General features: G+C 36.5%; 1 protein-coding gene across 8 annotated transcripts in view; it reads left to right on the top strand.

Annotated features, from left to right (window-relative positions):
• GALNT13 (polypeptide N-acetylgalactosaminyltransferase 13) overlaps nt 1-25,209 on the top strand; it is a 228,686-nt gene that overhangs the window by 155,004 nt on the left and 48,473 nt on the right. For all 8 annotated transcript variants that reach the window (XM_026697214.2, XM_087920195.1, XM_087920192.1 and 5 more), the window contains exon 8: nt 10,794-10,974. In XM_026697214.2, coding sequence (XP_026552999.1) covers nt 10,794-10,974 — 181 coding nt within the window. The remainder of the gene's footprint in view (nt 1-10,793; nt 10,975-25,209) is intronic.

Below are 25,209 nucleotides of genomic sequence, written 5' to 3'. Positions count from 1 at the left end.
TATTGCGTTTTATTTAATTTGAGCTGTTTTAAACCTAATTGTTGTATTGGGAATTTTTTAGCTATTTAAGAGTTTCTACCTGAACGAGCATATAAGCAGGGGGAAATTAAAAAGGGAGGGGCAGTCTTGAGAAAATGAGCACTCGCAATCACCCGTCAACCTTTTTCTTCTCATGGAAGAAATGTCTTTTTCTGTGAGCAGGTGGGGTGTAGAGCAATTGTTCAGATCATTCTACAGAAATTGTCTGAAATCTGTTCTGTTTGAGTTGTGAACACTCAGTTGGGAGGCATTTTGGAATACTGAGTTTTTTAACTGTAATTGGAGATAAAAGTCTTTAATTACTGTTTCGTGGGACTTGGGTTTTGAAATTTCAATAGAAGCACAACTTGAGAAGGAGGAGTTGCCTAGCCAGATGAAACATACGTAGGCCATATTTGCCCTATTCATCAGAGGTTTCTTATATCTTCCATAAGGATCTTTGACACAGACGTTCGAGGGAATAGTTATTTTTATAAGCATACCGTACATGCTAATTAATATCTACACTAAAAGAACCTGCTTCTTTTTACACTCCCACCCTCTATAATGGTGGGGAGGGGGGGAAACGGGACACTCAAGCAACAGTTAGAGCAGGGCTGTCAAACACTCGGCCAGATGTATCACGCGCTGGCCATGCCCATGCCTGGTTTAGCAAAGAGGGAAAAATTCCTGATATGTCACGTGATGCCACCGTGATGACATAAGTTTGACACCACTGAGTTAGAGTGTTCATTCATTGCCCGGTACCACACCAAAATTCTATAAGCTTTGGTTGATAAAGCCTAGGGATACTTTTCACTCACTCTGATTATATGTATTTAACTTGCTCCTGATTAACAGCTGTTTTATACTTGAGTGATATTGTATATGTCCTACGTTTGGACTTCTCAGAGATATCTGATTGCTCCTGGAAGAAGCTGTAGTATTTTGGCTGAGGAATCTTCTTACAAAATTATATGTCTTATACATTTAACATGCATATGATATTGATGTAGAAATTGTATTATTTCTGTGATTTAAATTATTGACAGTATGATCCTGCTGGATATTATTGTGAGATACAAGCTATTGCTCTATATTTAAAAATTTATTTTGGACTGCTTTAGCTATACCATTATTCAGTTTTTTTAAAAATTGAGCAGACTTGGATTTTTTTTTCCCCATTTGACTTCCCTTCTTCCCTTTAATGATTATCTGAGATTATCTGTCTTTTTTTACTAAAATGCACCTATTACAGGATAGAACAGGCAAGAATAGCATCAAAAGACTGCAGAGGTAATTTAGCATGGTACAGCTTTGAATCAAATCACAATCATATTTCTGCATGAAGGCATGTAAAGTAAATTGCTTAACAACTGCCCAAATCACACAAAAGCAGACAACTAAGCTTTCCATTTCCAGTAGCTGACGTGGTTTGACTCTTAAGTTCGCCTTATTATATCCTTACTAATCTAATATTCATATCAGACTGTAGAGGTTCTTTCCTTTTTTAAAAAAAAACTCTTTGTATAGAAGATTGTAGAAATTCTCTTCTCTATCATTCACATGGAAGTCAAAAGATCTTTAAGGGGTTGTATACAGATTGTCATCAACTTACAACAGTTCATTTAGTGACCATTAAAATTACAACAGCACCGAAAACAGTGACTCGTGACCATTTTTCACACTTATGACCGTTGCCGCATCCCCATGGTCACGTGATTTACATTCAGATGCTTGACAATCGACTCACATTTCTGATGGTTGCAGTGTCAACTGACACATTTATGACGGTTTGCAATGTCCCAGGATCATATGATCACCTTTTAGGACCTCCTGACAAGCAAAATCATCGGGAAGCCAGATTCACTTAACAACTGTGTTACTAATTGAAGAATTGCAGTGATTCACTTAAAAAATGTGGTGAGAAAAGTCATAAAATGGGGCAAAATAGCAAAATAAATTTTGGGCTCAATGGTCATCGTAAATTGACGACGACCTGTATTTTCCATAACATCTGAGGTCGCTGCAGTGTTTATTGTTAATATGTATATGCCTGTGTATATCTTACCCCTCCTCCAGAAACTGAAGGAGGCATGTGTAGTATTCCTTCCTCCGATTTTGATCTACACCAAAAAATCCTTTAAAATTTTTAGGTTTAAAAGCCTAAAAATAGGTTGAGCTGAGAGAGAGGAACTAGCCCAAAGTCATCCAGTGGATTGAGGATGAATTTGAACCCTGACCCATTCCCAAATCCCAGTGTAAAGGGAGAAGATTATAGGGATGACAGAAAAGAGGTAGGAATTTTCTTGTTTACATTTTTAATTTTAGTCATCTTCATCTGGAAATGTCCTATGCTTCGTTAGCCACACCACAGCTTCTACTAAATGCCTAACATTTGGGGGAGAAAAAAAAAAAAATCAAGGCACGTGGCTTCCAGCTTATATTCAGGAGAATTTAGGAAACAGGGAGATGTAGATATGCTCCAAGTACCGTTTTATGCATTAGAGTATTGTAATTTGAGTATAATTTGCAATAACAAATTGAAATATTTTTAGAAATTGGAACTCTATAGATATTTATAGTCTTAATTTGAAAAAAAGGCAAGCAAACGTAAAAAGCTAGTGGCATTATAAGTACATAGTTTGTGGGATAAATGATACCAACTACGTCCCCGCAGCTTATCACTTTTGCTTTTTGCTTTGAGAAACTGTTACTGAGTGAGCCATTAATAGTCTGGATGATCTGCAACCTTGCTGGGCTCTTATTGCCTAAGAAATCTTCAGTAATCAATTGCCTAGAGGGGGAGCCTGCTTTCCTCCCACCTTTCTCTGCATATCTGCTCTTTAAGAAAAAATAATAATGGAACGAAGGCCTTAAATAAAAAACACACACACACATTATGTAGACGGTTCTGTGGGGAGAAAAAAAATGATACTGAGAATAAGCAGCATTGATGAAGACCCAGGGAAGCAAAGTGATGATTTTAGAAGCTTAGTATCAGAAACTAGGAACCAGAGAAATTGCGTTTATCTTCCAGATTAAGACATCTGCAAAAACGAAGCAAAAAAACATCTGTTTTATTATATATTCCATCAGGCCAACTGTAGCTGACAAGATGCATTTCAACGTTGTAGCGGTTCATCTACCAACTATAATATTTGAAAGTTTCTTTCTTGGCCAGGGGAATGCAGTTAGATCAAACCACCAAAAAACAGACTTTCAAGCGGGAAGCCATTTCTACTTCTTCAGGGTTGGATTATTCTCAGCGTATTTCAATCACAACCTCATTATCTTTCGGGAATGGTGTATCGTGGGGAAGTTATAGAAGCTGAACCTATCACAATATTGCATATATTACATAGAACATTACAAAGAGTCCTTGTTTGGCGACTGTAATTGGGACTGGCCCCTTTGTTGGTTAAGCGAAGTGCTTCCTAAGTCATGAAACCATGATTGTGCTTATGATCTTACTACGCTTTTCCTGTGCTTTACAGACCTGGGAAAGTTGTAACTCTGAGGGTTGATTGCAAAGTTACTATTTACCACCGTTGCAACTATGAATGGTCACTAAACAAAGTAGTCACTAAATGAGAACTACCTGTAAAGGCAAAGAGGATGAAGAATGAACTGCAGCATATAACGCAGGTCTTTTACTACAGGCATAAAGTGATTTTTTTTAAAAAAACTTTAAAAACGTTAAAACCAAGGCAGCAACAGTTATATTTATTTTATTTGGAGGTTTCAGGTAACCCTCGACTTCATGACCACAACAGAGCCCAAAATTTACATTGCTAAGTGAGACATTTGTTAAGCGAGTTTTGTCCCAATTTACAACATTTTTTGCCACAGTTGTTAAGTGAATCACTGCAGTTGTTAGATTAATCACATGGTTGTTAAGTGAATCTGGCTTCCCCATTGACTTTGCTTGTAGAAGGTCAGAAAAAAGGATCATACAGGACACTGCAACCATCATGAATACGAGCCAGCTGTGAAGCATCTGAATGTAAATCTCATGACCAAAAATGGTCATAAGTCAACTTTTTCCTGTGCCGTTATAACTTTGAACGGTCACTAAGCGAACTGTTGTAAATCAAGGACTGCCTGTAGTGGAGCATTGAGTCTGTTTGGAAATCCAACTGAGTTTTCTTTTTTTAAAAAAAAGCTTCCTAGGATTAAAGCACATTTGAGCATGAAAGAAAACATGGTTATTTAGCTGAGAGGTGATCTAATGCTTTCATAGCCGTTTCTATAAATGCATCCCTCCAGAAATCTTTTGGGATGAATTTGAGAGCTGGCCTTCAAAAAAGCAGCTTTTTCTTGTACTAGTTGACATTGAGCTATCTCTTGCACAGAGTCGTGAGCAGCATGCCACAGTCATCATGAATCCCTGTAATACAGATTGATTGACTTTGCATCAGAGGTGGAAACCTAAAGCCTTGAGGGAGCTGAAATGGAAATGTTGCAAATGTATTTTACTAACCATTTGGCTTTGGTGTCCCTTAAAATGTATGGTCGCTTTGGAATTTTTATTTGTTTCTGCTTCCTCATTTGGCATTTTAATATATTTTCATATTTTGGAAGGTTGGCTGCTTTTGAAGACTTAACATTTTGGAAGAGAAAAGCACAGGGAAAATCTTAAATAATATTGCCCTATAAATCATTCTAGAAAATGTTTTTCTGGTGTGCTTATAAAATTAGGACCTCTGCTGTGAGAGAAGATATATAATTACTATGAATAAATGTGAGAATACTTTTTTTTGAAAAAACAACAGCTGGGGTGAAAAAGGAATAATTCCTTATTGCTTGATGATTATGTACCATAACTGTTGTATTATATAACGGTATCATATAGTATTTTCATACTGCAACCATACTTCCTTTCACAAACCAAAAGAAACAACATCATGCTAATAATTGTTTATCTTCTCCACAATCAATAATTAAATTTTGAGACACAACATTTTTTACTTCAAAAGAATTTTTTTTAGTCTTCATATTGAGCCTGAAGGACACTGAGTTGTCAGAGGTAGGAGCATGAAATTACAGATATGGCATGAATTGCACATCACTAAGAGGAAGGGGTCAATCTATTTTCCAAAGCACCCCCGTAGGCCAGACAAGGAACAATGGATGGAAACTGAACAAGGAGAGATTTAACCTGGAAATAAGGAGAAACTTTCTGACAGTGAGAACAATCAACCAATGGAACAGCTTGTCCTCAGAAGTTGTGCCATCACTTGAGACCTTCAAGAAGAGATTGGACTGCCATCTGTCAGAAATCGTGTAGGGTCTGCTTGGGAGGGAGGTTGGACTAGATGACCTACAAGGTCTCTTCCAACTCTGTTAATCTGTATCTAAATGTACATAGACTGTCCTGGGCAGTTCATATCCAAGACAGCATTCCTGGCCAATATTCTAGGACAAATAGTCTTCAACTTACAACAGTTCGTTTAGTACTATTTGAAGTTACAATGGCACTGAAAAAGTGACTTCTGCCCATTTTTCACACTTAACGACTGTTGCAGCATCCCTGTGGTCACATGATTTACATTCAGATGCTTGACAACTGACACATTTATGATGGTTGCAATATCCCAAGATCATATGCAGTGATTCGTTTAACAAATGTGGCAAGAAAGGTCGTAAAATGTGACGAAGCTCACTTAACAAATTTCTGACTCAGCAACATAAATTCTGGGCTCAATCATATTACTATTATAATGGGCAACATTTTTTCTGTTTGGTGAAATCAAAGACTACCTGTATTTCTTCTATTTTCAGTTTCCAGCTCAAGCTAATTTTAACAGTGAAAAACTTCAATTAGTAGGCAGCCTTATTCTAAACCTGAAAATGGTCAGGAAGGTTGACATTCCCACCACCAGGGATTACTTTGTATCAGGGCAGTTGATCAGGTGCCCCTACTTGAGCTGCATGTTCTAAACCAGGGGTGTCAAACTTGCATTGTCACGCCGGTGTCACGTGACGTATCACGACTTTCCCCCCTTTCGTTAGACCAGGTGTGGGCGTGGCTAGTGTGTGACTTATCCAGGCTAGGAGTTTGACAGCCCTGTTCTAAACCTATAGAATATTAGGCTCACCAATCTGAAAAAATGTTGTCCACTATAGCAATAGCACTTAGACTTATATACCGCTATATAGTGCTTTACAGCCCTCTCTAAGCGGTTTACAGAATCAGCCTATTGTCCCCCCAACAATCTGGCTCCTCATTTTACCCACCTTGGAAGGATGGAAGGCTGAGTTATTAACCTTGAGCCTGGTGGGATTCGAACTGCCAAATTGTAGGCAGCTGGCTGCAGCAGAAGTACCTTGCAGTATTGCACTCTAACCACTGTGATACATTATAATATATATTATAATATATTATCATAGCAATACAGGTGATCCTGAACTTACGACCACAACTAAGCCCAGAAATTCTGTTGCTAAGCAAGATAGTTGTTAAATGAATGTTGTCCCATTTTATGATCTTTCTTGACACCATTGTTAAGTGAATTACTGTAATCGTTCCGTTAGTAACACAATTTGTTAAGTCAATCTGGTTTTCCCATTGACTTTGCTTGTCAGAAGGTTACAAAAGATGATCACGTGACCCTGGGACACTGTGGCTGGTCATAAATAGGAACCAGTTACCAAGTGTCTGAATTTTGATCATGTGACCATGGGGATGCTGCAATGGCCATAAGTGTGAAAAATGGTCATAAATCACTTTTTTCAATGCTGTTGTAACTTGAAATGGTCACTAAACAAATGATTGAGGACTATCTGTAATACAGGCAGCATGCACTATATTGGCCTTTCACAAGGCCGTGAATTCCCCCCAGCCTTGGGGTTGGGATGAATGTGTGAGGTCACTGTTTTTGTGGTTATATTGAGCCTCAGTGTAGTTTTGGTCAATTATTTGCTTTGAAAGATTCCTTTGTTTTTATTTTATGTTGTATTTTTGGGCTAGATGGGCAGCCATATAAATTTCATTAACAGATAAATTATAACAAAATCATTGCTGTTGTATAGAAATATATTGCTATTATGCTGTAGTTTTTCAAGCAGTAGCCCCAAAACCAGCATTGCCTCCCAACATTTCTTATTCTTCCAGAGAAGTCATGAAAATGTCAAAGCAATCACGGGAAAATATAAGGCATCAGACAAAATAACAAAGCACAGCTTTGCCTGGCAAATGAAATATAAGTAAGATAAAATAATTTAGCGAGCAACCCTGGAGACCAAGCCAAGCATAACACAGCAGAGAACCCAAGAATGCAATAAATCAATTGTCCCAAATAAATAGATGAATTTCCAGTAACTCAGAGTGTAAGTTACGACGCATACTCTGATGAACTTCCATGTTGAAATTAATCTGCTGAAAACTCTTCTCTCCCTTAATATTCAGGAGAGGGAACTGAAATGGGGCTTGCAATGATGGCATTGTAGGTGATATATATCAAAAGTGCAATCAGCTCAACATCTTGTTGGTAATTAGCTGTGCTAGCCATTTCCCAACTTTTATTCTTTAATCATAAGAATATATGAGTAGCACTAGTTTATTCATTGCAATATCCTGTGATTTTTTTTTATTATAGCTTTAGAATTACGGTTCATTCAGCCCTTCTGACATAGGAGAGATTATGATCAAAAATTCACCCACCCCACAAAAAACCCACACATCCCAATTTCCTGTGGTACCCCAAAAACTAATCATGTTCACTTACCCTATTGACATGGTTGCTGGTACTTTATCTGTAAAATGGGAAATGTGTTTTGATACTATTATGGCCAAACCCAACTACTTCTCTTGGTATACTAATTAACTTTTGTTTAATTGCTTTCACTCTAATTAAGTAAAGTCTGCAATCAGTTGCTATAGCAACATTTCCATTAATACCAATCATCTTTTGATGTTCAACTCTTTTCTTCAAACTGTAGCAGTCTTCTGTTGGAATGTCAAATGCTTTAATAGACAAACATTTTGTTTAAAATATATCCTTAACCGTATGCTGCCCTTCGGTACAAATATAAGTGCAGCTGAATTGACCATATTGCCCTTTTATATGATTGCAATGTGGCCAAAATTGTCTGCCTCCCCCCAGTTTTGACCCAAGTCAGCTATAAAACCGGTATTTGGAACCAGTTCTTTGGTTGGATTTATTCATGCCTTCTTATACATTGTTATCATTAGATATATGCCCCACTTTGGATCTGAAGCAGAAAAGTACTTTGGAAGGCATGGGCATATATGTCTGATTTGTTATCACTTTCTTTAAAAATGATTTTTTTTTCCCTTCAGCCCTTACAGTAGCAGTGCAATTATAGGAAAAGGTGGGTTTGAAGGAGATGCTAATGGTGCTTTGAGCTGGAGTGGCTCCTTATTTCAAATATAATCCTCCAGGGGAATCACACAGCTATAGAGAGGTCTATTAAGCCTACATCCCTTTGAAAACACCTTCCCTGCTTCCGAATCAATTGCTAATATGAAGAATATCCACTAGCTGCCTTGTACCATCCTTCCTTTCTTGAGTGCCACATCCATCAACCTCCATTAATGAATACATGCATACATATACATATGCATGTACATGTACATGTGTGTGTGTACACACACATGCACACACACACACACATATATATTCATCTCACTTATTTCTGACGTTTATAGGTATCATTTTCTTTAGCTGCTATAAGCCAGCTTCATTCATTTTAATTGGCACAGGGTTATTTTGAAATTGAACATTGTTGGCCCAAGCCAAAATCTCTTGATATTGGATGAAAGAAGCTGGGACATGTTAGTGATGGAAGTACAGGTTTATGCCATCTTCCAGAAGGAAATAGGCAACATCATTGTTGTCTAATATATTTGGGGGTGGGGTGGGGTGGGGAGATGGAATGAGATGTATTTTTGATCATTGATAAGGGAAAAACAGAGTAGGGGGAAGAGAGAGTTTCTTATTATGGCAAAGCCATCCAGTTCTGTTTTGATGGCAAAGATACCATTATACAAAGGCCCAAACCATTCACTAACATCTTCTACATTTTTTATAAAAAAATCTCCATAACATTTGATCAAATAACATGTTTTCTATGAGTCAAGTATAAGACCAGTATTTTCTGCAGTGGCGTTTAATTTTATGAATTTCTGGTATTAATGGGATGTAAATGTGACAACATATTTATTAAGATGAAGTTGCCTGAGGCAAAATCAAATCACTATTAAAGGGCTATTTGTTCATTGTGGTTATTCAAATTCTGCATAACAACCATCCCAAAACAGAAGGCAATGAATATAAAGAATTGTAAATAAAAATGCAAGAAAAATGTTGGCGAAACGAATTTGTAGCTCCTTCCCACAAAGTATTTATTGGCCATGGCTGGGGAGGGAGGGAGAGTCCAGCTGAATGGAATTCTGGGATACTGGCTGTCTTCCTTCTACTGTTTTCATCCTCCAAGGCTGTTGATGGCAATGGTCAGGGAGCAGAACTTCAGTAGACTAATTCTTGTTTACCTTCCTGCAGAAGGAATGGGCAGGGAAAGGTAAGGAGAGCAGAGTTGCCTAATGGCTAATGACATGCTATGTAAATAAGTAGAAATCTTTCCTATTCCTCCTTTAATGCAGAACACATTAAATTAATGATTCAGCACTGGAAATATGTACTGCATCGTTCTGTGGAGAGCCATAGAGATAACCTTGGAGAAACTATGCAGACACTATTTCAACAACATACATATAAACAAGTTTTGAACTTGGTAAACAAAGAATATTAGGAAGAAACTCAGGGTATAAGGAAGAGGGAAGGGAAAGTACAGCCAGATTTCAAGATTGCTACTTTTTTATTATTCTGTCATCAAGTTACAATTGATTCTTAGCAATAACATAAGTTTCTCGAGGATCTGTTCCAAACCTGGGTCTTTAAAGTGTTCCAGCAGTAACTGAGTCCATCTACCTTGCTGGTGATCCTCTTTCTTTTCCTAACATTAGAGCTTTCACCAGAGAGTTGAGCCTTCACATAATGTGTCTGAAGTAGGATAATTTGAGCTTGGTCATTTGTACTTCGTTTGAGAACTTTGGATTAATTTGTTCAATGTTCCATCAGTTCGTCAATGGTATTCCTAGGCATTTTCTCCAACAAGTATCTAAAGTAGAGATATCCAAACTTGGCAACTTTAAGACTTGTGGACTTCAACTCCCAGCTGGCTGAGGAATTCTGGGAATTGAAGTCCACAAGTCTTAAAGTTGTCAAATTTGGGGACCCCTGATCTAAAGTATCAGTACTCTTCCTCAGAGACCAATTTTCACATCCATAGGGCAGTCTTGTACCATTTTCTGTTGCTCCTCCCTTGATAATTATATGGCTAACATAATGGCTGTCTCCTTTGGTTCCTATGGGCAACAACGTAGCTGCTGCAGGGACCTCAGTTTTACAAAAATGGATTTATTTCTTTTTTTGAGACATTAAAACAACAGTGCCTTTTGCAAGATTAGGGAAGCTGCTTCAAAAGTTGTCCCTGTGTGACTGTGCATGCTTTTATTTTGAACAGCTTGCAAAAGATACAGTTATGGTTATAAATCAAAAAGAGATGCTTTGAACGTCTGTGCATTGCAGAATACCTGACTCAGATGGATAGCTTTGGATAGCTTGGCTAATTACTAACATTAGTTTACTAATTGCTGCAGTTGTGGCCCTTCCAATTTAATGCAGCAGCTAACATTTAATTAGATGCTTGAAAATGAAGCTGATTTTGATTTGCTTTTGAAATTTCAGATATGGCAGTGTGGAGGCTCCCTGGAGATTGTAACATGTTCACATGTTGGTCATGTTTTTCGAAAAGCTACTCCTTATACATTTCCTGGTGGTACTGGTCATGTAATTAACAAAAATAATAGAAGGCTTGCAGAAGTGTGGATGGATGAATTTAAAGATTTCTTCTACATAATATCTCCAGGTAAGGAAGTATTTCATTATAGTTTTGCAAGAAATACACACAAGCACATACACACAAATCCACATACAATACATATGCATATACATGTAGAAACGTGTATATGTATATATGTCTACCCCATACAGCATTATTGGTACTGAGATTTCATTTTTATTGCTTTGTCAGTTACAATCAATCCAAGTGATTATGATGGATTTCATTTAAGTGGTGTGATGTCTTCTATAGTATTGCCATAACATTTACTTTATAATAAGGAAAATCTGAAAAAAGGGTGCCATGCTGATTGGCAAACTTCATAATATCCAAATATATAATTTAACTGTGAGCTTTCAGAAAACAAAAGGAAAAGGAAAAAGGCAAACAGCAGGGCTTAAAATTTAAGAGTTAGGAGAGTTGATGGAAAGTACATCATTCTTCCTGTTCTCTGTGACTGGGTTTCATATATTTATATATTCATATATTTTCCAGGTACATGATGTTTAGGACTTATTTACATCAAGTTTCCAATAAAACCATGGAGAAAGAGCACTACAGGAAAGATGGCTTATTATGTTAAAAAAAAATACCTTTCTTCAAATGAAGTGGTTCATGACTGTTAAGGCAGAGATGAGAGATTTGTGATCCTTCCTATGTTACTAACATCAGCTCCCACCAGCCCCAGCAAGCACGGGTGCCCCACTGGTGATGGAAGCAATCTAACAAGAACTTCAGCAGGTTAAATCACTTGTTTCCAAGACTGACACACTTGATTTGGATTCTGTTGCATCCTCTTAGGCAGCAATTATATGCATGCATATCTCAGTAAACATACTCAAATACACTGACATTTAGCTCTGAGAAAACACATAATAGGAATGCCCTGTAAACAGTGAAGATTGTCCTCCTATGCAGGTGTTCTGACCCAAACCTAGTTTCAAGGGAGCAAACACAAGCTAAGGGCAGTAGTACAACCTTTGTATGTTTCAGCTAAGAATTCTGTTTCTTCACAGATAAAAGGCTGCTTCCAACTAATTAGCTCCAACAAGAAAGAGCCTTGCCAAGTTTTAAAAAGTCTGCCAAAACACAACAGATAAGAAATAGTTTACAATACAAGAGTCTTCAAATACCAAATGTAATGTCCATGAGGCTGAGTTCAAAATGTCTTTGCTTTCTACAAAGTACATTCGTTCACAGCTGGCTTTTCTCTTCTTGAAGGAGGAGCCATTACCTTGCAGCCTTACTCCTGAGTTGATTTAGTAACCTTCTAAAGCAGGGGTGTCAAACTAGTGGCCCATGGACTGGATGCATCAAGCTCAGGCCACACCCACCCCAGCTCCATGAAGGGGAAAAACATTGTGATACATCACATGACAGCAAAGTGACACCGCAAGCTTTCCAAATGATTAAAGTCATTTTAAAGGTTAGAATGTGTAATTTTTTTAAAAAAAAATAGTACTTTATTTTTTGCAAGAATAGCTTTTTATCATCCAGTGCATAAACCTAAGGCCATGATGGTGAACCTATGGTACGCGTGCCACAGATGGCATGTAGAGCCATTTTTGCGAGCACACGAGCCCCAGCCAAACTTACCTGCACTGTGCATGTGCGCACCTCCCAGCTGATTTTCAGCCCTTTTGAGGCTGTTATTGCCCTTCTGGAGGCTTGAGGGAATCCTCTGCAGTAGGCTGAAAACTTTTCTTTTCTAAAAATAATAATAGTGATTTTATTAAAAAGTACAACTATAATAAAAAAACCTAATCCAATAAAAATGGAAGGTACAAAAATGAAAAAGAAAATAGAAAAAAAAGAAAAGAAATATGTAAAGAAATGACTTTCCCCTTTGTCACAAGTATAAACAATTTTAGTTTTATAATTTTAGTTTTATAATTTTAACTTATCTTCTTTATTTAAAAATACAACAAATGATTTTTGGAGGGAAGAAATGAAGACGTCCCTACCGCCTTTTCAATAACCAATAACTGTATAATTGCTGTACTGAAAAAGGTGCTAAAATTGTTATTGACCTGTGGTGTGATTTCCTGCCATTTTGAAATAGGAAGTGACAGGTGTAATGTACTGTAAGCATAACCCAAGGGGCGAGACGAAGGACAATAACCTGATCCCAAATCAAGAAATAGATGGAATATCCCGGCTCCACCCTGGATAGTGACTAGAGCTAGCCATTTTGCCTTATTTCCACTTAATTCTCCACAAACATTAAAAATATGGTCCAATTCTGCCAAAAGGTTCTTTCACCGTAAATAATTAGCAAATGCTTTAACACCTAGTTTGTGAAAGAATTACAGTGTGTAATTTCAATGCACCACCATGGATAGCTTTACTAAACTCACTTAGGATGGGGTCTTCTAATGCGGTCATTGGGCTTTTGTGTGGTGTTAAACAATTAATAAATATTCATAGGAATCCAGTTTCATCCGTACATGGCATTTTTCTTTTCTTGATCAGAGACAACAGAATTAAGAACTTGTATTTTTGATCAGTAATAAAATAATGATGTTTTCCTGAAATCTGGTTTTGTAGTACCAATATCTTTAGTAACAAGGGAGAGTTGGTACCAAATAGAATATGTTGGGTGCTTCATGATGCATATTGCTGGTGACAGATGGTGATATAATGGTCAATGTCACATAAAGACTCGGTAAACAATAACTGATTGAAGAACTAACTAAAACCATGTAACGAGGCAAAAATGTCTTTCTGGAAGATAGTGGATTCAGTTATATTTTCTGACATGGATGCAGTGGGAAGATTTGGAAGTTTTTACATCAGACTTTGGGCATTTCTCATCTGAGGTCTAATGCTTTGACTTTCGTAATGTTTGGGTTATTTTTCCCCTTTGTTTCTTTGTTTCTTGATTTACTGTTTGCCGTTATGGTCACAATGTTAAGTAGCATGTACTCATGTGTTTTCAAGTAACAGATTTAGAACACTGTTAAAAATAGATAAGTCATTAGGCAATTAATTTATACTTTATCAATACCCGCCTTTTCTGCATACAGTGTCAAAATGTAAAGACTCTTTGGATCTTGAATCCTAGTCTAGTTAGTCCTGTTTATAGCCCGTTTCTTTGAACCTTTGCTTAATTTTTTTAAAAAATCACAGGTTTTTTGTAGTAAATTGATCCTTCAATTTACTATCAATTTTACATCAAAAAAGTGGTGTCAGCTAATAACTCTAAATGTTGCATAATGCAAAGGGTTATAGTCGTTATAATTGCTTTGTGGCAATTTTCTATTTTGATTACATTTTGAATTATGGTTAGTAGAGAAAACTGGTTTTTTTAGGAAGGATAATTATTGCAATTAATTATATCCCATTTTATCAAGTAGGCTTGCCCTCAAGTAAAATGCAACTGATTATATTAGGGCTTGCTCAACATAAGTTATAACTCACTGGAAACACTGGGGTTTATTTCCAATGAATATATAGAATTGCACTGTCAATTCTATTCCTGTTGCTAAAAATAGAATTTTCTGTCTCTGTATGAACAAGTCTTTTATTAAAACACTCCCAGCCAGTGGAATTGTATGCAGAAATCAATTGTAAAGGTAGGGGGCAATTTATTCAGTATACATATTAATTTGGGCATAATTAATTTTAATGCCATATAATTTTAATTTGAAACTGCAGTTTACAAATCCAAACATTGAATGTGATATTTAATGCAAAAATAGTTCTAATTTTCCTTTCAGTTTAGAACACTAAAATACTTACAAAAGTGCCTATATGTAGCTTAAGAAGTGCAGACTGCATTATATGAGAGAAATAGCTTTCAAATAATTCATTTCTTGGAAAACATTCATACAAATTGCATATTTTGCAGGAATATATCATCTATATTTTTGAGTTGCTTTAAAAAAAACTGATGCAGAAAATAATCAGAGTATGACTGGAAAACTGGAGGAAATTGCCCATCTTCTAAAGGAGTTACTGAATTGCTCTCTCAGATTCAGTTTCTACAAACAGAAACAAAGATCCCTACCACAATTGATGTAGTGTGTTTGTGTGCATTTGGATTATGTCCTTTACTTGAGAGATGAACTACAGGGCGAAGAGAGATTATTAGATTTAGAGATGATGACAAGCTGTTAAAGCTGTCTGTACTTGCTGGGATGAATGGGGAAGTTTCTTCTTTTTCCTTTCCTTTTTTCGCCTCTTTGTCTTTTTTCTTTTTCACCATTTTTATTTTTCTCTGTATTTTTTTTGGTTTTATTTTCATCCTTTTCATTTATAATTCTTGATGAAATTATTTTTAAAAAGATTATTAACATATCTTTCTCAGGACTATTAAGTCTCTGGTGACATTCTCTCCCATCTAGAGACATGCTTGAGTAAATCATGTTGGGACACTGAAAGATCAGATTTAATGGGGCACAATTTTAGAACCAACAACCGAATTACTATCCTCTATATGTTTGACCCATTGTATTTACAACCCTTCATTGAGGAATCGTTCAAAGTTACAGTGGCAGATACAGATACAGATACAAATAATCAGAGTTGGAAGGGACCTTGTAGGTCATCTAGTCCACCACCGCCCAAGCGGGAGACCCTACACCATTTCTGACAAATGGCAGTCCAATCTCTTCTTGAAAGTCTCAACTGATGGCGCTCCCACAACTTCCGAGGTCAAGCTGTTCCATTGGTTGATTGTTCTCACTGTCAGAAAGTTTCTCCTTATTTCCAGGTTAAATCTCTCCTTGTTCAGTTTCCATCCATTATTCCTTGTCTGGCCTACAGGAGCTTTAGAAAATAGCTTGACCCCTTCCTCCCTGTGGCAGCCCCTCAAATATTGGAAGACCGCTATCATGTCTCCCCTGGTCCTTCTCTTTACTAGACCAGCCAAGCCCAGTTCCTGCAACCGTTCATTGTATGTTTTAGTCTCCAGTCCCCTAATCATCCTGGTTGCTCTTCTCTGTACTATTTCTAGAGTCTCAACATCTTTTTTATAATGTAGTGACCAAAACTGGATGCAGTACTCTAGGTGTGGTCTTACTAAGGCTTTATAGAGTGGTATTAGTACTTCCCTTGATCTTGATTGTATCCCTCTGTTAATACAACTTAGGATTGCATTAGCTTTTTTGGCTGCTGCTGCACACTGCTGGCTCATATTTAGCTAGTTGTCCACTAAGACTCCAAGATCCCTCTCATAGTTACTGCTATTGAGCCTGGTTTCACCCAGTCTGTATGGGTACTTTTGGTTTATCTTGCCTAAGTGTAGAACTTTACTTTTCTCTATATTGAATTTCATTTTATTAGATATGGCCCAGTGTTCTAGTCTGTCAAGATCCATCTGGATCTTGAGCCTATCTTCTTGGGTGTTAGCTATTCCTGCCAGCTTAGTATCATCTGCAAATTTGGTGAGTTCCCCTTCTGTTCCCTCATCTAAGTCATTAATGCAGATATTGAAGAGTACTGGGCCTAAGACGGAACCTTGTGGCAACCCACTGCTTACTTCTCTCCATGTAGACTTAGACCCATTAAGGACTACTCGTTGAGTACGGTTTACCAGCCAGTTGCGAATCCATTTAGTGGTGGTGCTATCTATTCCACTTTTTTCTAGCTTACTAAGAAGTAGGTTGTGGTCTACTTTGTCAAACGCCTTGCTGAAATCTAAATATATTATGTCCACAGTATTTTGCTGGTCTACTAATTTAGTCACTGTGTTGAAGAATGAAATAAGATTGGTTTGGCATGATCTGTTTTTAACAAATGCATGCCGACTGCTAGTTATTACTTTACTTGTTTCTAGATGTTGGCAGATCTGTTTTTTTATTATCTTTTCCAGTATCTTCCCTGGTATTGATGTTAGGCTGATTGATCTATAGTTTCCTGGGTCTGTTTTTTTTTTCCCTTTTTTGAAGATGGGCACTGAAAAATGTGACTTATGACCATTTTTCATACTTGTGACCATTGCAGTATCCCCCTGGTTATGTGATCAAAATTCAGACCCCTGGCAACTGGCATGTATTGTATGATATTTGCAAATCCTGTCATCTTTTCTGACAGGCAAAGTCAATGGGGAAGCTAGAATGTATTACTAACTTAACAACTCTCATTGGTTCTCTTAACAATTGTGACAAGAAAGGTTGTAAAAGGAGGCAAAACTCACTTAACAACTGTCTTGCTTAGCAACATAATTTTTGGGCTCAATTGTTGAGGATTACCTTTAATGAAAACATTGTAGATGCAAGCATAAACAATGAAAAAATACCTTTGATAAGTGTCAAATTAATAAACACCTATCAAAATAATAGACACAATATAGTAATGTTTGGATTTGAAATAAGGTAATTGAAATAGAACAGCTAAGTATATATTGTAAACTTCATAAAAGTTTGGGAGATTGACTTTTTAAAAATTAAATTACATGGGGCTTGTGCTCTCCAAATACACTACTATAGTGTGATTGTCTTCTGTTTTCCTCTTGCATACCCTCTGTGGCTACTCAACAGTGATTATATATGACTATAGTAGTATAGGGAAGTAAGTGGAGGACAAATGTCACTGCCCTCTACAGCTTAATTTTGTCAGTTGCAATTACATTTATTTATTTGAATTATGTGCCAGCCATCTCATCCAGAGATGACTCTGAGCAGCTTACAAAAAAAATTAAGTTTCTAAATTTTAGAAATGTGAAAACATTTTGGATTTAAGATACTTAGAACTAAATGCTGCATCCCATTCAAAACAAGGTGTCCCTGGGCCATTTTAATCATTCAGAAGTATCCTAACCAGCACAAGGTAGCCAAGTTTGCAAGTTAGAACACTTGAAGAATGGTTAGGAGAGCACCAGCAATCTTTGAGCAAAGTTAAAATACCATTTTAAATTTGAAAGAAAGCTTTCTGAGCTTGAAACTAGATTTTTCTTCCAAATAGCTCAAATTCAAAAGATTTCACTCATTGTTTATATTCTAGCTAAAGTTTCCCTGACTTGTACATCATGGCAAACCATGGTCAGTGTAAAACTATAAGAGGAGCATGGAAGCTGTAACCCCAAGACAGTAGAAGATCAAATTCTGTAGTTTTTCCTCTTAAACACTGAAAATGATTCCTGGATTGATCTATCTCTTTATTTTGTTAAGTTTTTCTCTTTTTTTCTTGGCCATCACTTTATCAGTTATTTGGGAAAAAGTAAGTTGCAAAACTTTTCAAGATTTTATTTTGATAGCTATTTACACTTTGGAGCCAGCTACTTTTCATAAATCTAGTAAAAATATATATGAAAATGTAACTTTCTGGCTCTTTATAAGACACTCAAAGGGACACTCTTGGTGAACATACATCTTTAATGGGTTTCTATTACTTTTTCTTTCTTTCCAAGTCAAACAATACTATTAAACTGGATGATGAAAATAGCACATAAATTGAAGCTAGAACTCCAGAGAGAAATAGGAATTTAGGATAATTGTAGCTTTCTACCTTTATACCCTGTTTTCTAGAAAATGTGTCTAGGTATATTTTCTTCCACATTACTTCTAATCTATTCCTTAGGGAAGTTCATTGCCTGTCTGAAGGCAATGATTGTTCTTATAGCTTCTATCTACAGATTTTATTTAAAAGCTCTTATGAAGACCTTTTTGAAGATTGCCTTCCTTTTGAAACCATCATCCCCATTTCAAATATTATAGGTAGTGTGATATGGAAAAGATTTTGTAGTGTAATCGCCTGAAACAAGTTTCTGTACACAAACCAGGGCTTCTGTTTAGAGTATATGTTAAAGATCATGTAGGCAGCACTTAATCTTGAACATCTATATTACAAATCTCTTGTAGGTGATATAGATGTTTCCAAATGTGACCATGAGCCAAGATGAAAAAGAGGGCGAAGGACTGGGGCCGTCTGGTGGCTAGAGCGGGGTGTCAACTGATTCTTGAGGGCCCTCGGTGTGTTCCCTTGGTGGGGGATGGGTGGGGTGGAGGTAGCTGGCCGCTCGGCGCTTCTGCGTGGGTTGTGGGGCCTGGGCTCTGCGAAAACAGGCTCGGAGGGGTGGGCTGGGGTGCGGCCCTCTGACCCTGGCACTGTGGGCCGTCCTCTGTTTGTGACCCGGTCAGATCTAACACCCCGGCGCCGGGCCTTGGTTTGACACCCTGGTATAGGCCTCTCTTGGGGTGGTTAAAAGACCTCCAAAGTCCCTTCCAACTATTATTCTTTTATTTAAGATCTGTTGATTAGTTTGCTTAAAAGGTAAACAGTTCTGAATCTTGACTGAAATTCAGGCAGGAATTTTTAATAGTAATATTGGCTGAGCTTTCAAACAATCATACCGGTGCTGGTGGTGGAGGAGATTTTTATTTGATTTCCTTCTTTCATCTGCAGTTCTCTTGTTCTGTCCCAGACTTCTTAGCTTGGGGGAAAAAATGAATGAGAGCAGACATGTTGAACACATATAAAATCATGCCTGGAATAGAAAATGTGGAAAAAATAAGGTTTTCTCTGTGTTTCAGATTTTTAAGGACCATGCCTTGAGTTCCACATAATTAACCTGTGATAATGACTAACTTGGATAATGACTAACTTTAAAAGAAGAGTGGATCAATTTACAGTGGACAAATCTAGCAAGGGAAATTGAACTTGATGATACAGTTTTAACTGAAAAGAAATTAGTCCTAATGTGGTATTTACAATCCTGAGAACATTTTTAATTGTTTCCCAGTTCTTAAAAGTATTTCATAAACCAGTTATTCTGGTTCCATGATATATTTCCATTTCCATTTTTGTTTAAGTTTCAGCAATAAGGACACCGAAAGATATTATGATGGGTGCGCCTCATTTGGAAAACACTGACAATAATAGCCATTGTCTCCAAATCTGCACATAGAAAGAAGGTCACAGATTCTATATTACGTTTCCTTATAGTAGAAGTGACCTGCATTGTCAAATATATCCAAATTTTAAGATACAGGTATATTCACGTATAAGCGATAGCTAAGTTTGAGGTGGAAAAATTATTTATTGAGTGGATACATTGATGCATGTAATTTTAAACAGTGGATTAGAATCTCCCTAGGGAGAGATGACTTTGGACCACTTAGTGGTTTTAATTAAAAAAAACAAAAACTAATCAGACTTGTGCAAGCAAATTGAGAGTTCTGTCAAGGCTACCAGAGATGAAGTGCAAGCAAAGCCCACTTCATGGAGTAGTTCCCAGGATTGACCTTCGCCAATTACTCACGCAGGCTAAATGCTCGGAAAACTGACTCCTGCTTTGACCTTTTATTGGCAAAATGGGGAGCATAGTTCAGAGAGGGCTAGACCCTTTCCAAACCAAACCTGCAAACCTTAGAAGTTTTATTTCTTGTTTATTCCATATTTTAGTTTCATTCATCAGGGTAGTCATGCAAATTTATTTAAGGACTTTGAGATACAACTGGATATCCAGGTAGTCTTCACTTAACAATGGTAAATTGGGGCCAGCAACTCTGTTGCTAAGTGATGTAATTATAAAACAATGACACAACTGTGCTGATTTAACAGTAGCAATTGTGGCAGTCCGGTTGCCATTGTTAGCTGAATCTCGCACAATTGACAAATGTCCCACATCACATGATCGCCATTGGTGAGCTCCTGAGGGCCCGCAGTGAAGGTTAGAAATGGCAATCACGTGACTGCAAGACACCACAACACCATAATTGCCAGCCGGTTGCCAAGTATCTGAATCACAATCGTGTGGCCTACAGGAACACTGTGACAGCAAGGACCTGTCTTCAGTACCCCTCACGTAGCATCGTTGTGAGTTTGAAGAGTTGCTGAACAAATGGTTGTTCACTGAGAGGATGGGGATAAGAGGTTTTTACATGCACTCATCCCAAAATTACCAGCTCATTTTACAATTCAGTGGTAAGAATTGAAGCTATTGAAATAAAAAAAAAGTGGACAAGAAATAGACTGCAGAGTTCTCTGTTGAGGTGTTTACAGAAAAGGTTAAGTTCTCCAGGGAAACAGTTTCTCCCTTTACAACAATACAACAATAAAGAAAGGTCTGTTTCTCTGGTGACCTTAACCTTTTTTGCAACACTTCAAGCAAGATTCTCTCTGTCTCTTTTTTCCTTCCCCTCCATCCAGGTGTTTTCTATTCTTTTTTCTTCTTTTCACAGAGAGGCTATCCCTTCCTCTTCATCTCCCTCCTGGGGTTTGTGTTTGTGTGTTTGTTCTGGATAGAGGGGTATGGACAAAAATGGGTTTTTCTATTGGTTACAAATGTATGTTATAAATAACATACACGAAGCCAGGGGTTAGTTAATTTTATAAATGAGGCATTGTGCTTTACAGGCAATTAATATTCATTTCATTGTGTATTAAGGATACACAGTTGTGAACGTGCCCACATTTATCGGAGAGGAGGGGATCTTCAGGTTTAGATAACTGTGCAAATTTAAGTCAACAAACACACTGGAAAATACATCCAGGGTTTTATCTGGATCTTATTTTTCTGTCTGCTTTTCCTTCTTGATATGAGATAATGTTTAAGTTCAAAGTCCTCATTTTTAAATATGGCACAATAATATTAATGGATGGCTTATAAATGTTATAAACCTCCTAGTGAGCACTTTAAGGGGAAAGCAGCGTAGAAATTTTAAAGGCCAGTTCATACAATATCTATTTGCATTTCAAGGAATTCCAAATACCTGCTTATGGGAGTACAAGGCAGCTTTTTATGCAGGGGAAATTATCCTTCAAGACTAGCTTGCTGACTTCATGGGTGAGGGTTTTTCGTCAGGTGGAAGTTCTGTTTTGTTGTTTTCTTATGGAATTTTTTTCTTCTTTTGGATTTCTTTCTATGAACACGCTATAAGGGCATCTTTGCCAGGGTAAGGGGAGGATTGAATCCAGACGGCAGTGTTTTTACTGTAATTTGCTTCTAATGGATAGGATAACTTATTTCTGTTAATTGCAATGAAATCCACAATATATGTCACTTGGCTAACACAGTTCATGTAGTAGCATTCTGAAGGAGAATGTAGAAACAAGCAGAGTGGCTTCTCTGCGTGAGTTTTGAGTTTACCTCCCACCCCTAAAAAACAAATGCATGAGGCTAAAATCAAAATCTGTTTGTTCAAAACTGAAATAAAATGAAAAACGATTAGAATAATGTTATTATAGAAACAGCTTAAACATTGGGAAATGTGAAGCAAAAGGTTGAGGTTGGGTTTTTTTATTCAATTGCAGTGAAAGAAGTTGGAATTTGCTACTTTTTTCCCTTTTTTTCTCTTTGGACCCCTCTCTTTGTTTCTTTTAGCTTTCTAGCTATCTTATAGTAAACTTTAATAAAATTATCAAAAAACAACCCCTTATGTTGATTTCATTTTCAGTTACAGTTAGTTAAAATATATTTCTAAGATTAATCTATTTGTAATCTTTTTCCTTCCATCAATGAAAAATTATAAAATTTTAATGTGAAATACCGAAAACACATTGCAATGTTTCTGGACTGAGGGAACCGATCTGCTCTACAAAAGATGCCCTATTCTCCACATTTTTCCGTTTTCATACCTTTTCATTACCAGATGGACATACTCAGGCAAGGAGTTTGGAGAAGCATATACACTTTCAATTTCCAGATATGCCTCAAAGTGTCTTTCATATATAGGTAGTCTTCGAGTTACAATTGTAATTGAGCCTGCAGTTGTGATCATAAGATGTGACAGTCGTAAAACAGACCACCATGTGACCAGGCTGTTTTATGACTTTTTTGTGATGGTTATTAAGCAAGTGCCATTGTCATTAAGCAATTTTGTGATTCACTAGGACAGGGGTCCTCAAACTTGACAGCTTTAAGACTTGTGGACTTCAACTCCCAGAATTCCTCCTCCAGTCATGTTAGCTGAGGAATTCTGGGAGCTGAAGTCCACAAGTCTTAAACTTGCCAAGTTTGAAGACCCTTGCACTATGGGGTAATTTTGGCTGGAAGCCGAAACAAATTGCAGTCATATCACCATGGGGCGCTGCAATCAGTTGTAAAATATGATCGGTTGCCGAACACTCAAAATGTATCATGTGACTAGGGGAACCAGCTTGAAATTAGCTTTTGGGGGGATAGGGTCTGTCATAAATTGAGGACTACCTGCACTTTAGAGCACATGTAACTTTAATAAAGAAGAAAGAGCTGGATTTTGATACAAGAAATGTGTACTGGTTTTCATTTCCTCAAATGCATACCAGGAAGGGGAAAGGATGTAAACTTGTCCTTCAGCTACAGCCACATTACAAGTGTTTATTTAATTAGAATAGGATTAGATTTAATCTTCATTTAATAGTATGTGAAGTCACCTTTTGCTTTTTACCAAAGATTAATGAGGAAGGAATGGGCTTTAATATACTGAACTGAAGAAAGAACTTAAAAAAAAAAACTCAGTCATTCATAGATAGGTAGACAATCCGATTTTTTTAAATTAACCTTAAAAACCAAATAGAATAGAAAAACAGATGAATGGGTAAATTATTGAACCTTATGTTATATTTGCATATGTTCACTGACTGTAAGATTTGCACCAATTTTTTTTAAATTTTATTGGTTTTTAAAAACAAACATAAACAAACAAAACAAAAAAACATCAAGCTATCTTCCATAGGTGTACATAGAGTGTGCCAGTTGGTTTACAAATTGTTTTGTGCTTCCATTTCGTAGTCTTCAATTACAATTACATTACATATAATCTCATATTGTCAATCAAAAATTAAATACCTTAGTATCATTATTAAATCATTTGACTATACTTTTATTCATTCATGTTTTATAAGATAATCATAATTTACTTAGTTTATTTTATAAAAGTTCATATTATCATCCCAAATCTATCCTAAAATCATTTTGTAGATATAATAAGAAAGAAGTACATCTTTATATATTTATTATTTTCTAAAAGTCTACATATTTCATTACTGTACTTTATTGTCTAACCATTGATAGAAAAGATCCCAAATTTTATAAAACTGTTTATCCTCTTGTTCTCTAATTTCAAATGTCAATCTACTCATTTCAGCACATTCCAATATTTTCTTAATGATTTCCTCCTGTGATGGTATTTTCTCATTTTTCCAGTTTTTAGCAAATACAATCCTAGCCGCTGTTAATACATTTACAATCAGATATTTCAAGTCTTTACTATATGTTTCAGGTAAAATTCCCAATAAAAATATATCTGGTTTCAAGTCTATATATTTTTTGTCATTTTTTCCAACCACATGTGGATTTTAGTCCAGTATTTTTTAGCATCCGCACAAGTCCACCACATATGGTAATATGAGCCAAGTGTCTGATGACATTTCCAACATTTTTTGGATTTATTCTTGAACATTCTTGCTATTCTTGTCGGGGGGAAATGCCACCTTATACAAATTTTCTTTATATGCTGTTGACATTGTCATTTTATAATTTTGAGATCACAATTTTTGCCATTTCTCTAAATCGATCCCAAATCCAAAATTCTTTCCCCAAGCAATCATAGTTTCTTTAACTTGTTCTTCTTCTAGTTTAATTTCTAATAAATATCCATACAATTTTTTAATCACCTTTTCATTAGTATCTGTCAAAATCTTATCTAAGATTTTCATATGCATATCATAGAAACCTTTTGTTTTAGAGTCTTTATCATACCTTGAATGTATTTGCGCATATGAAAACCAATTCATCTTTATACCTTGTTCCTCTAGTTTTTGCATAGATTTAAGTTCACCCCTTTCATTCAATATTTCACCATATCTAACTGTTTGTTCCTTTTTGTATATTATAGGATAAGAAAATGCTTCAATAGTCGATAACCAGACTGGAATTTTCAAATAACACTGTCTTTTAATCTTCTCCCAGTTTAACCAGGAAAAATTCTTCAGGTTCTTCAACACCTTCATCCAATTGAAAGGTCTCAAATAGAAAAAAGTGCATAAGAATAAACCAGAAAGGTAGATGAAAAAACAAAAATACCAGAAAAGGGGGGGAAAAAAGGCTTTTAAGGCTTTCCCTTTAAAATAAAAAGCAAACGTAGAGATTGGACTTCCCCCCCAAAAAGAAAAACAAAGACAAGCTCCAACAAAGCCAAAAACCCATATAGTTATTACAAAAAAAAAGATAAAAGGAAATACAATAAAGCTGGTGAGGAGGGATAGCACAACTTAGGAAAAGTAAAAAGGCCACACTGCACTTTGTTTAATTATCCAAGGCTCTTATTATAACTTCCTTCTCCAAAAACTTATCACCTTTTTTCCCCCTACGTTTCAACACCAGACTCCAGCTGTTGA

The sequence above is a fragment of the Pseudonaja textilis genome, chromosome 1 (assembly GCF_049901715.1).
Source record: "Pseudonaja textilis isolate UNSWEBS1 chromosome 1, rPseTex1.2, whole genome shotgun sequence".
Taxonomy (NCBI): Eukaryota; Metazoa; Chordata; class Lepidosauria; order Squamata; family Elapidae; genus Pseudonaja; species Pseudonaja textilis.
Note: the sequence above shows the minus strand (reverse complement) of the source record. Positions and strands in the feature narration are given on the sequence as shown.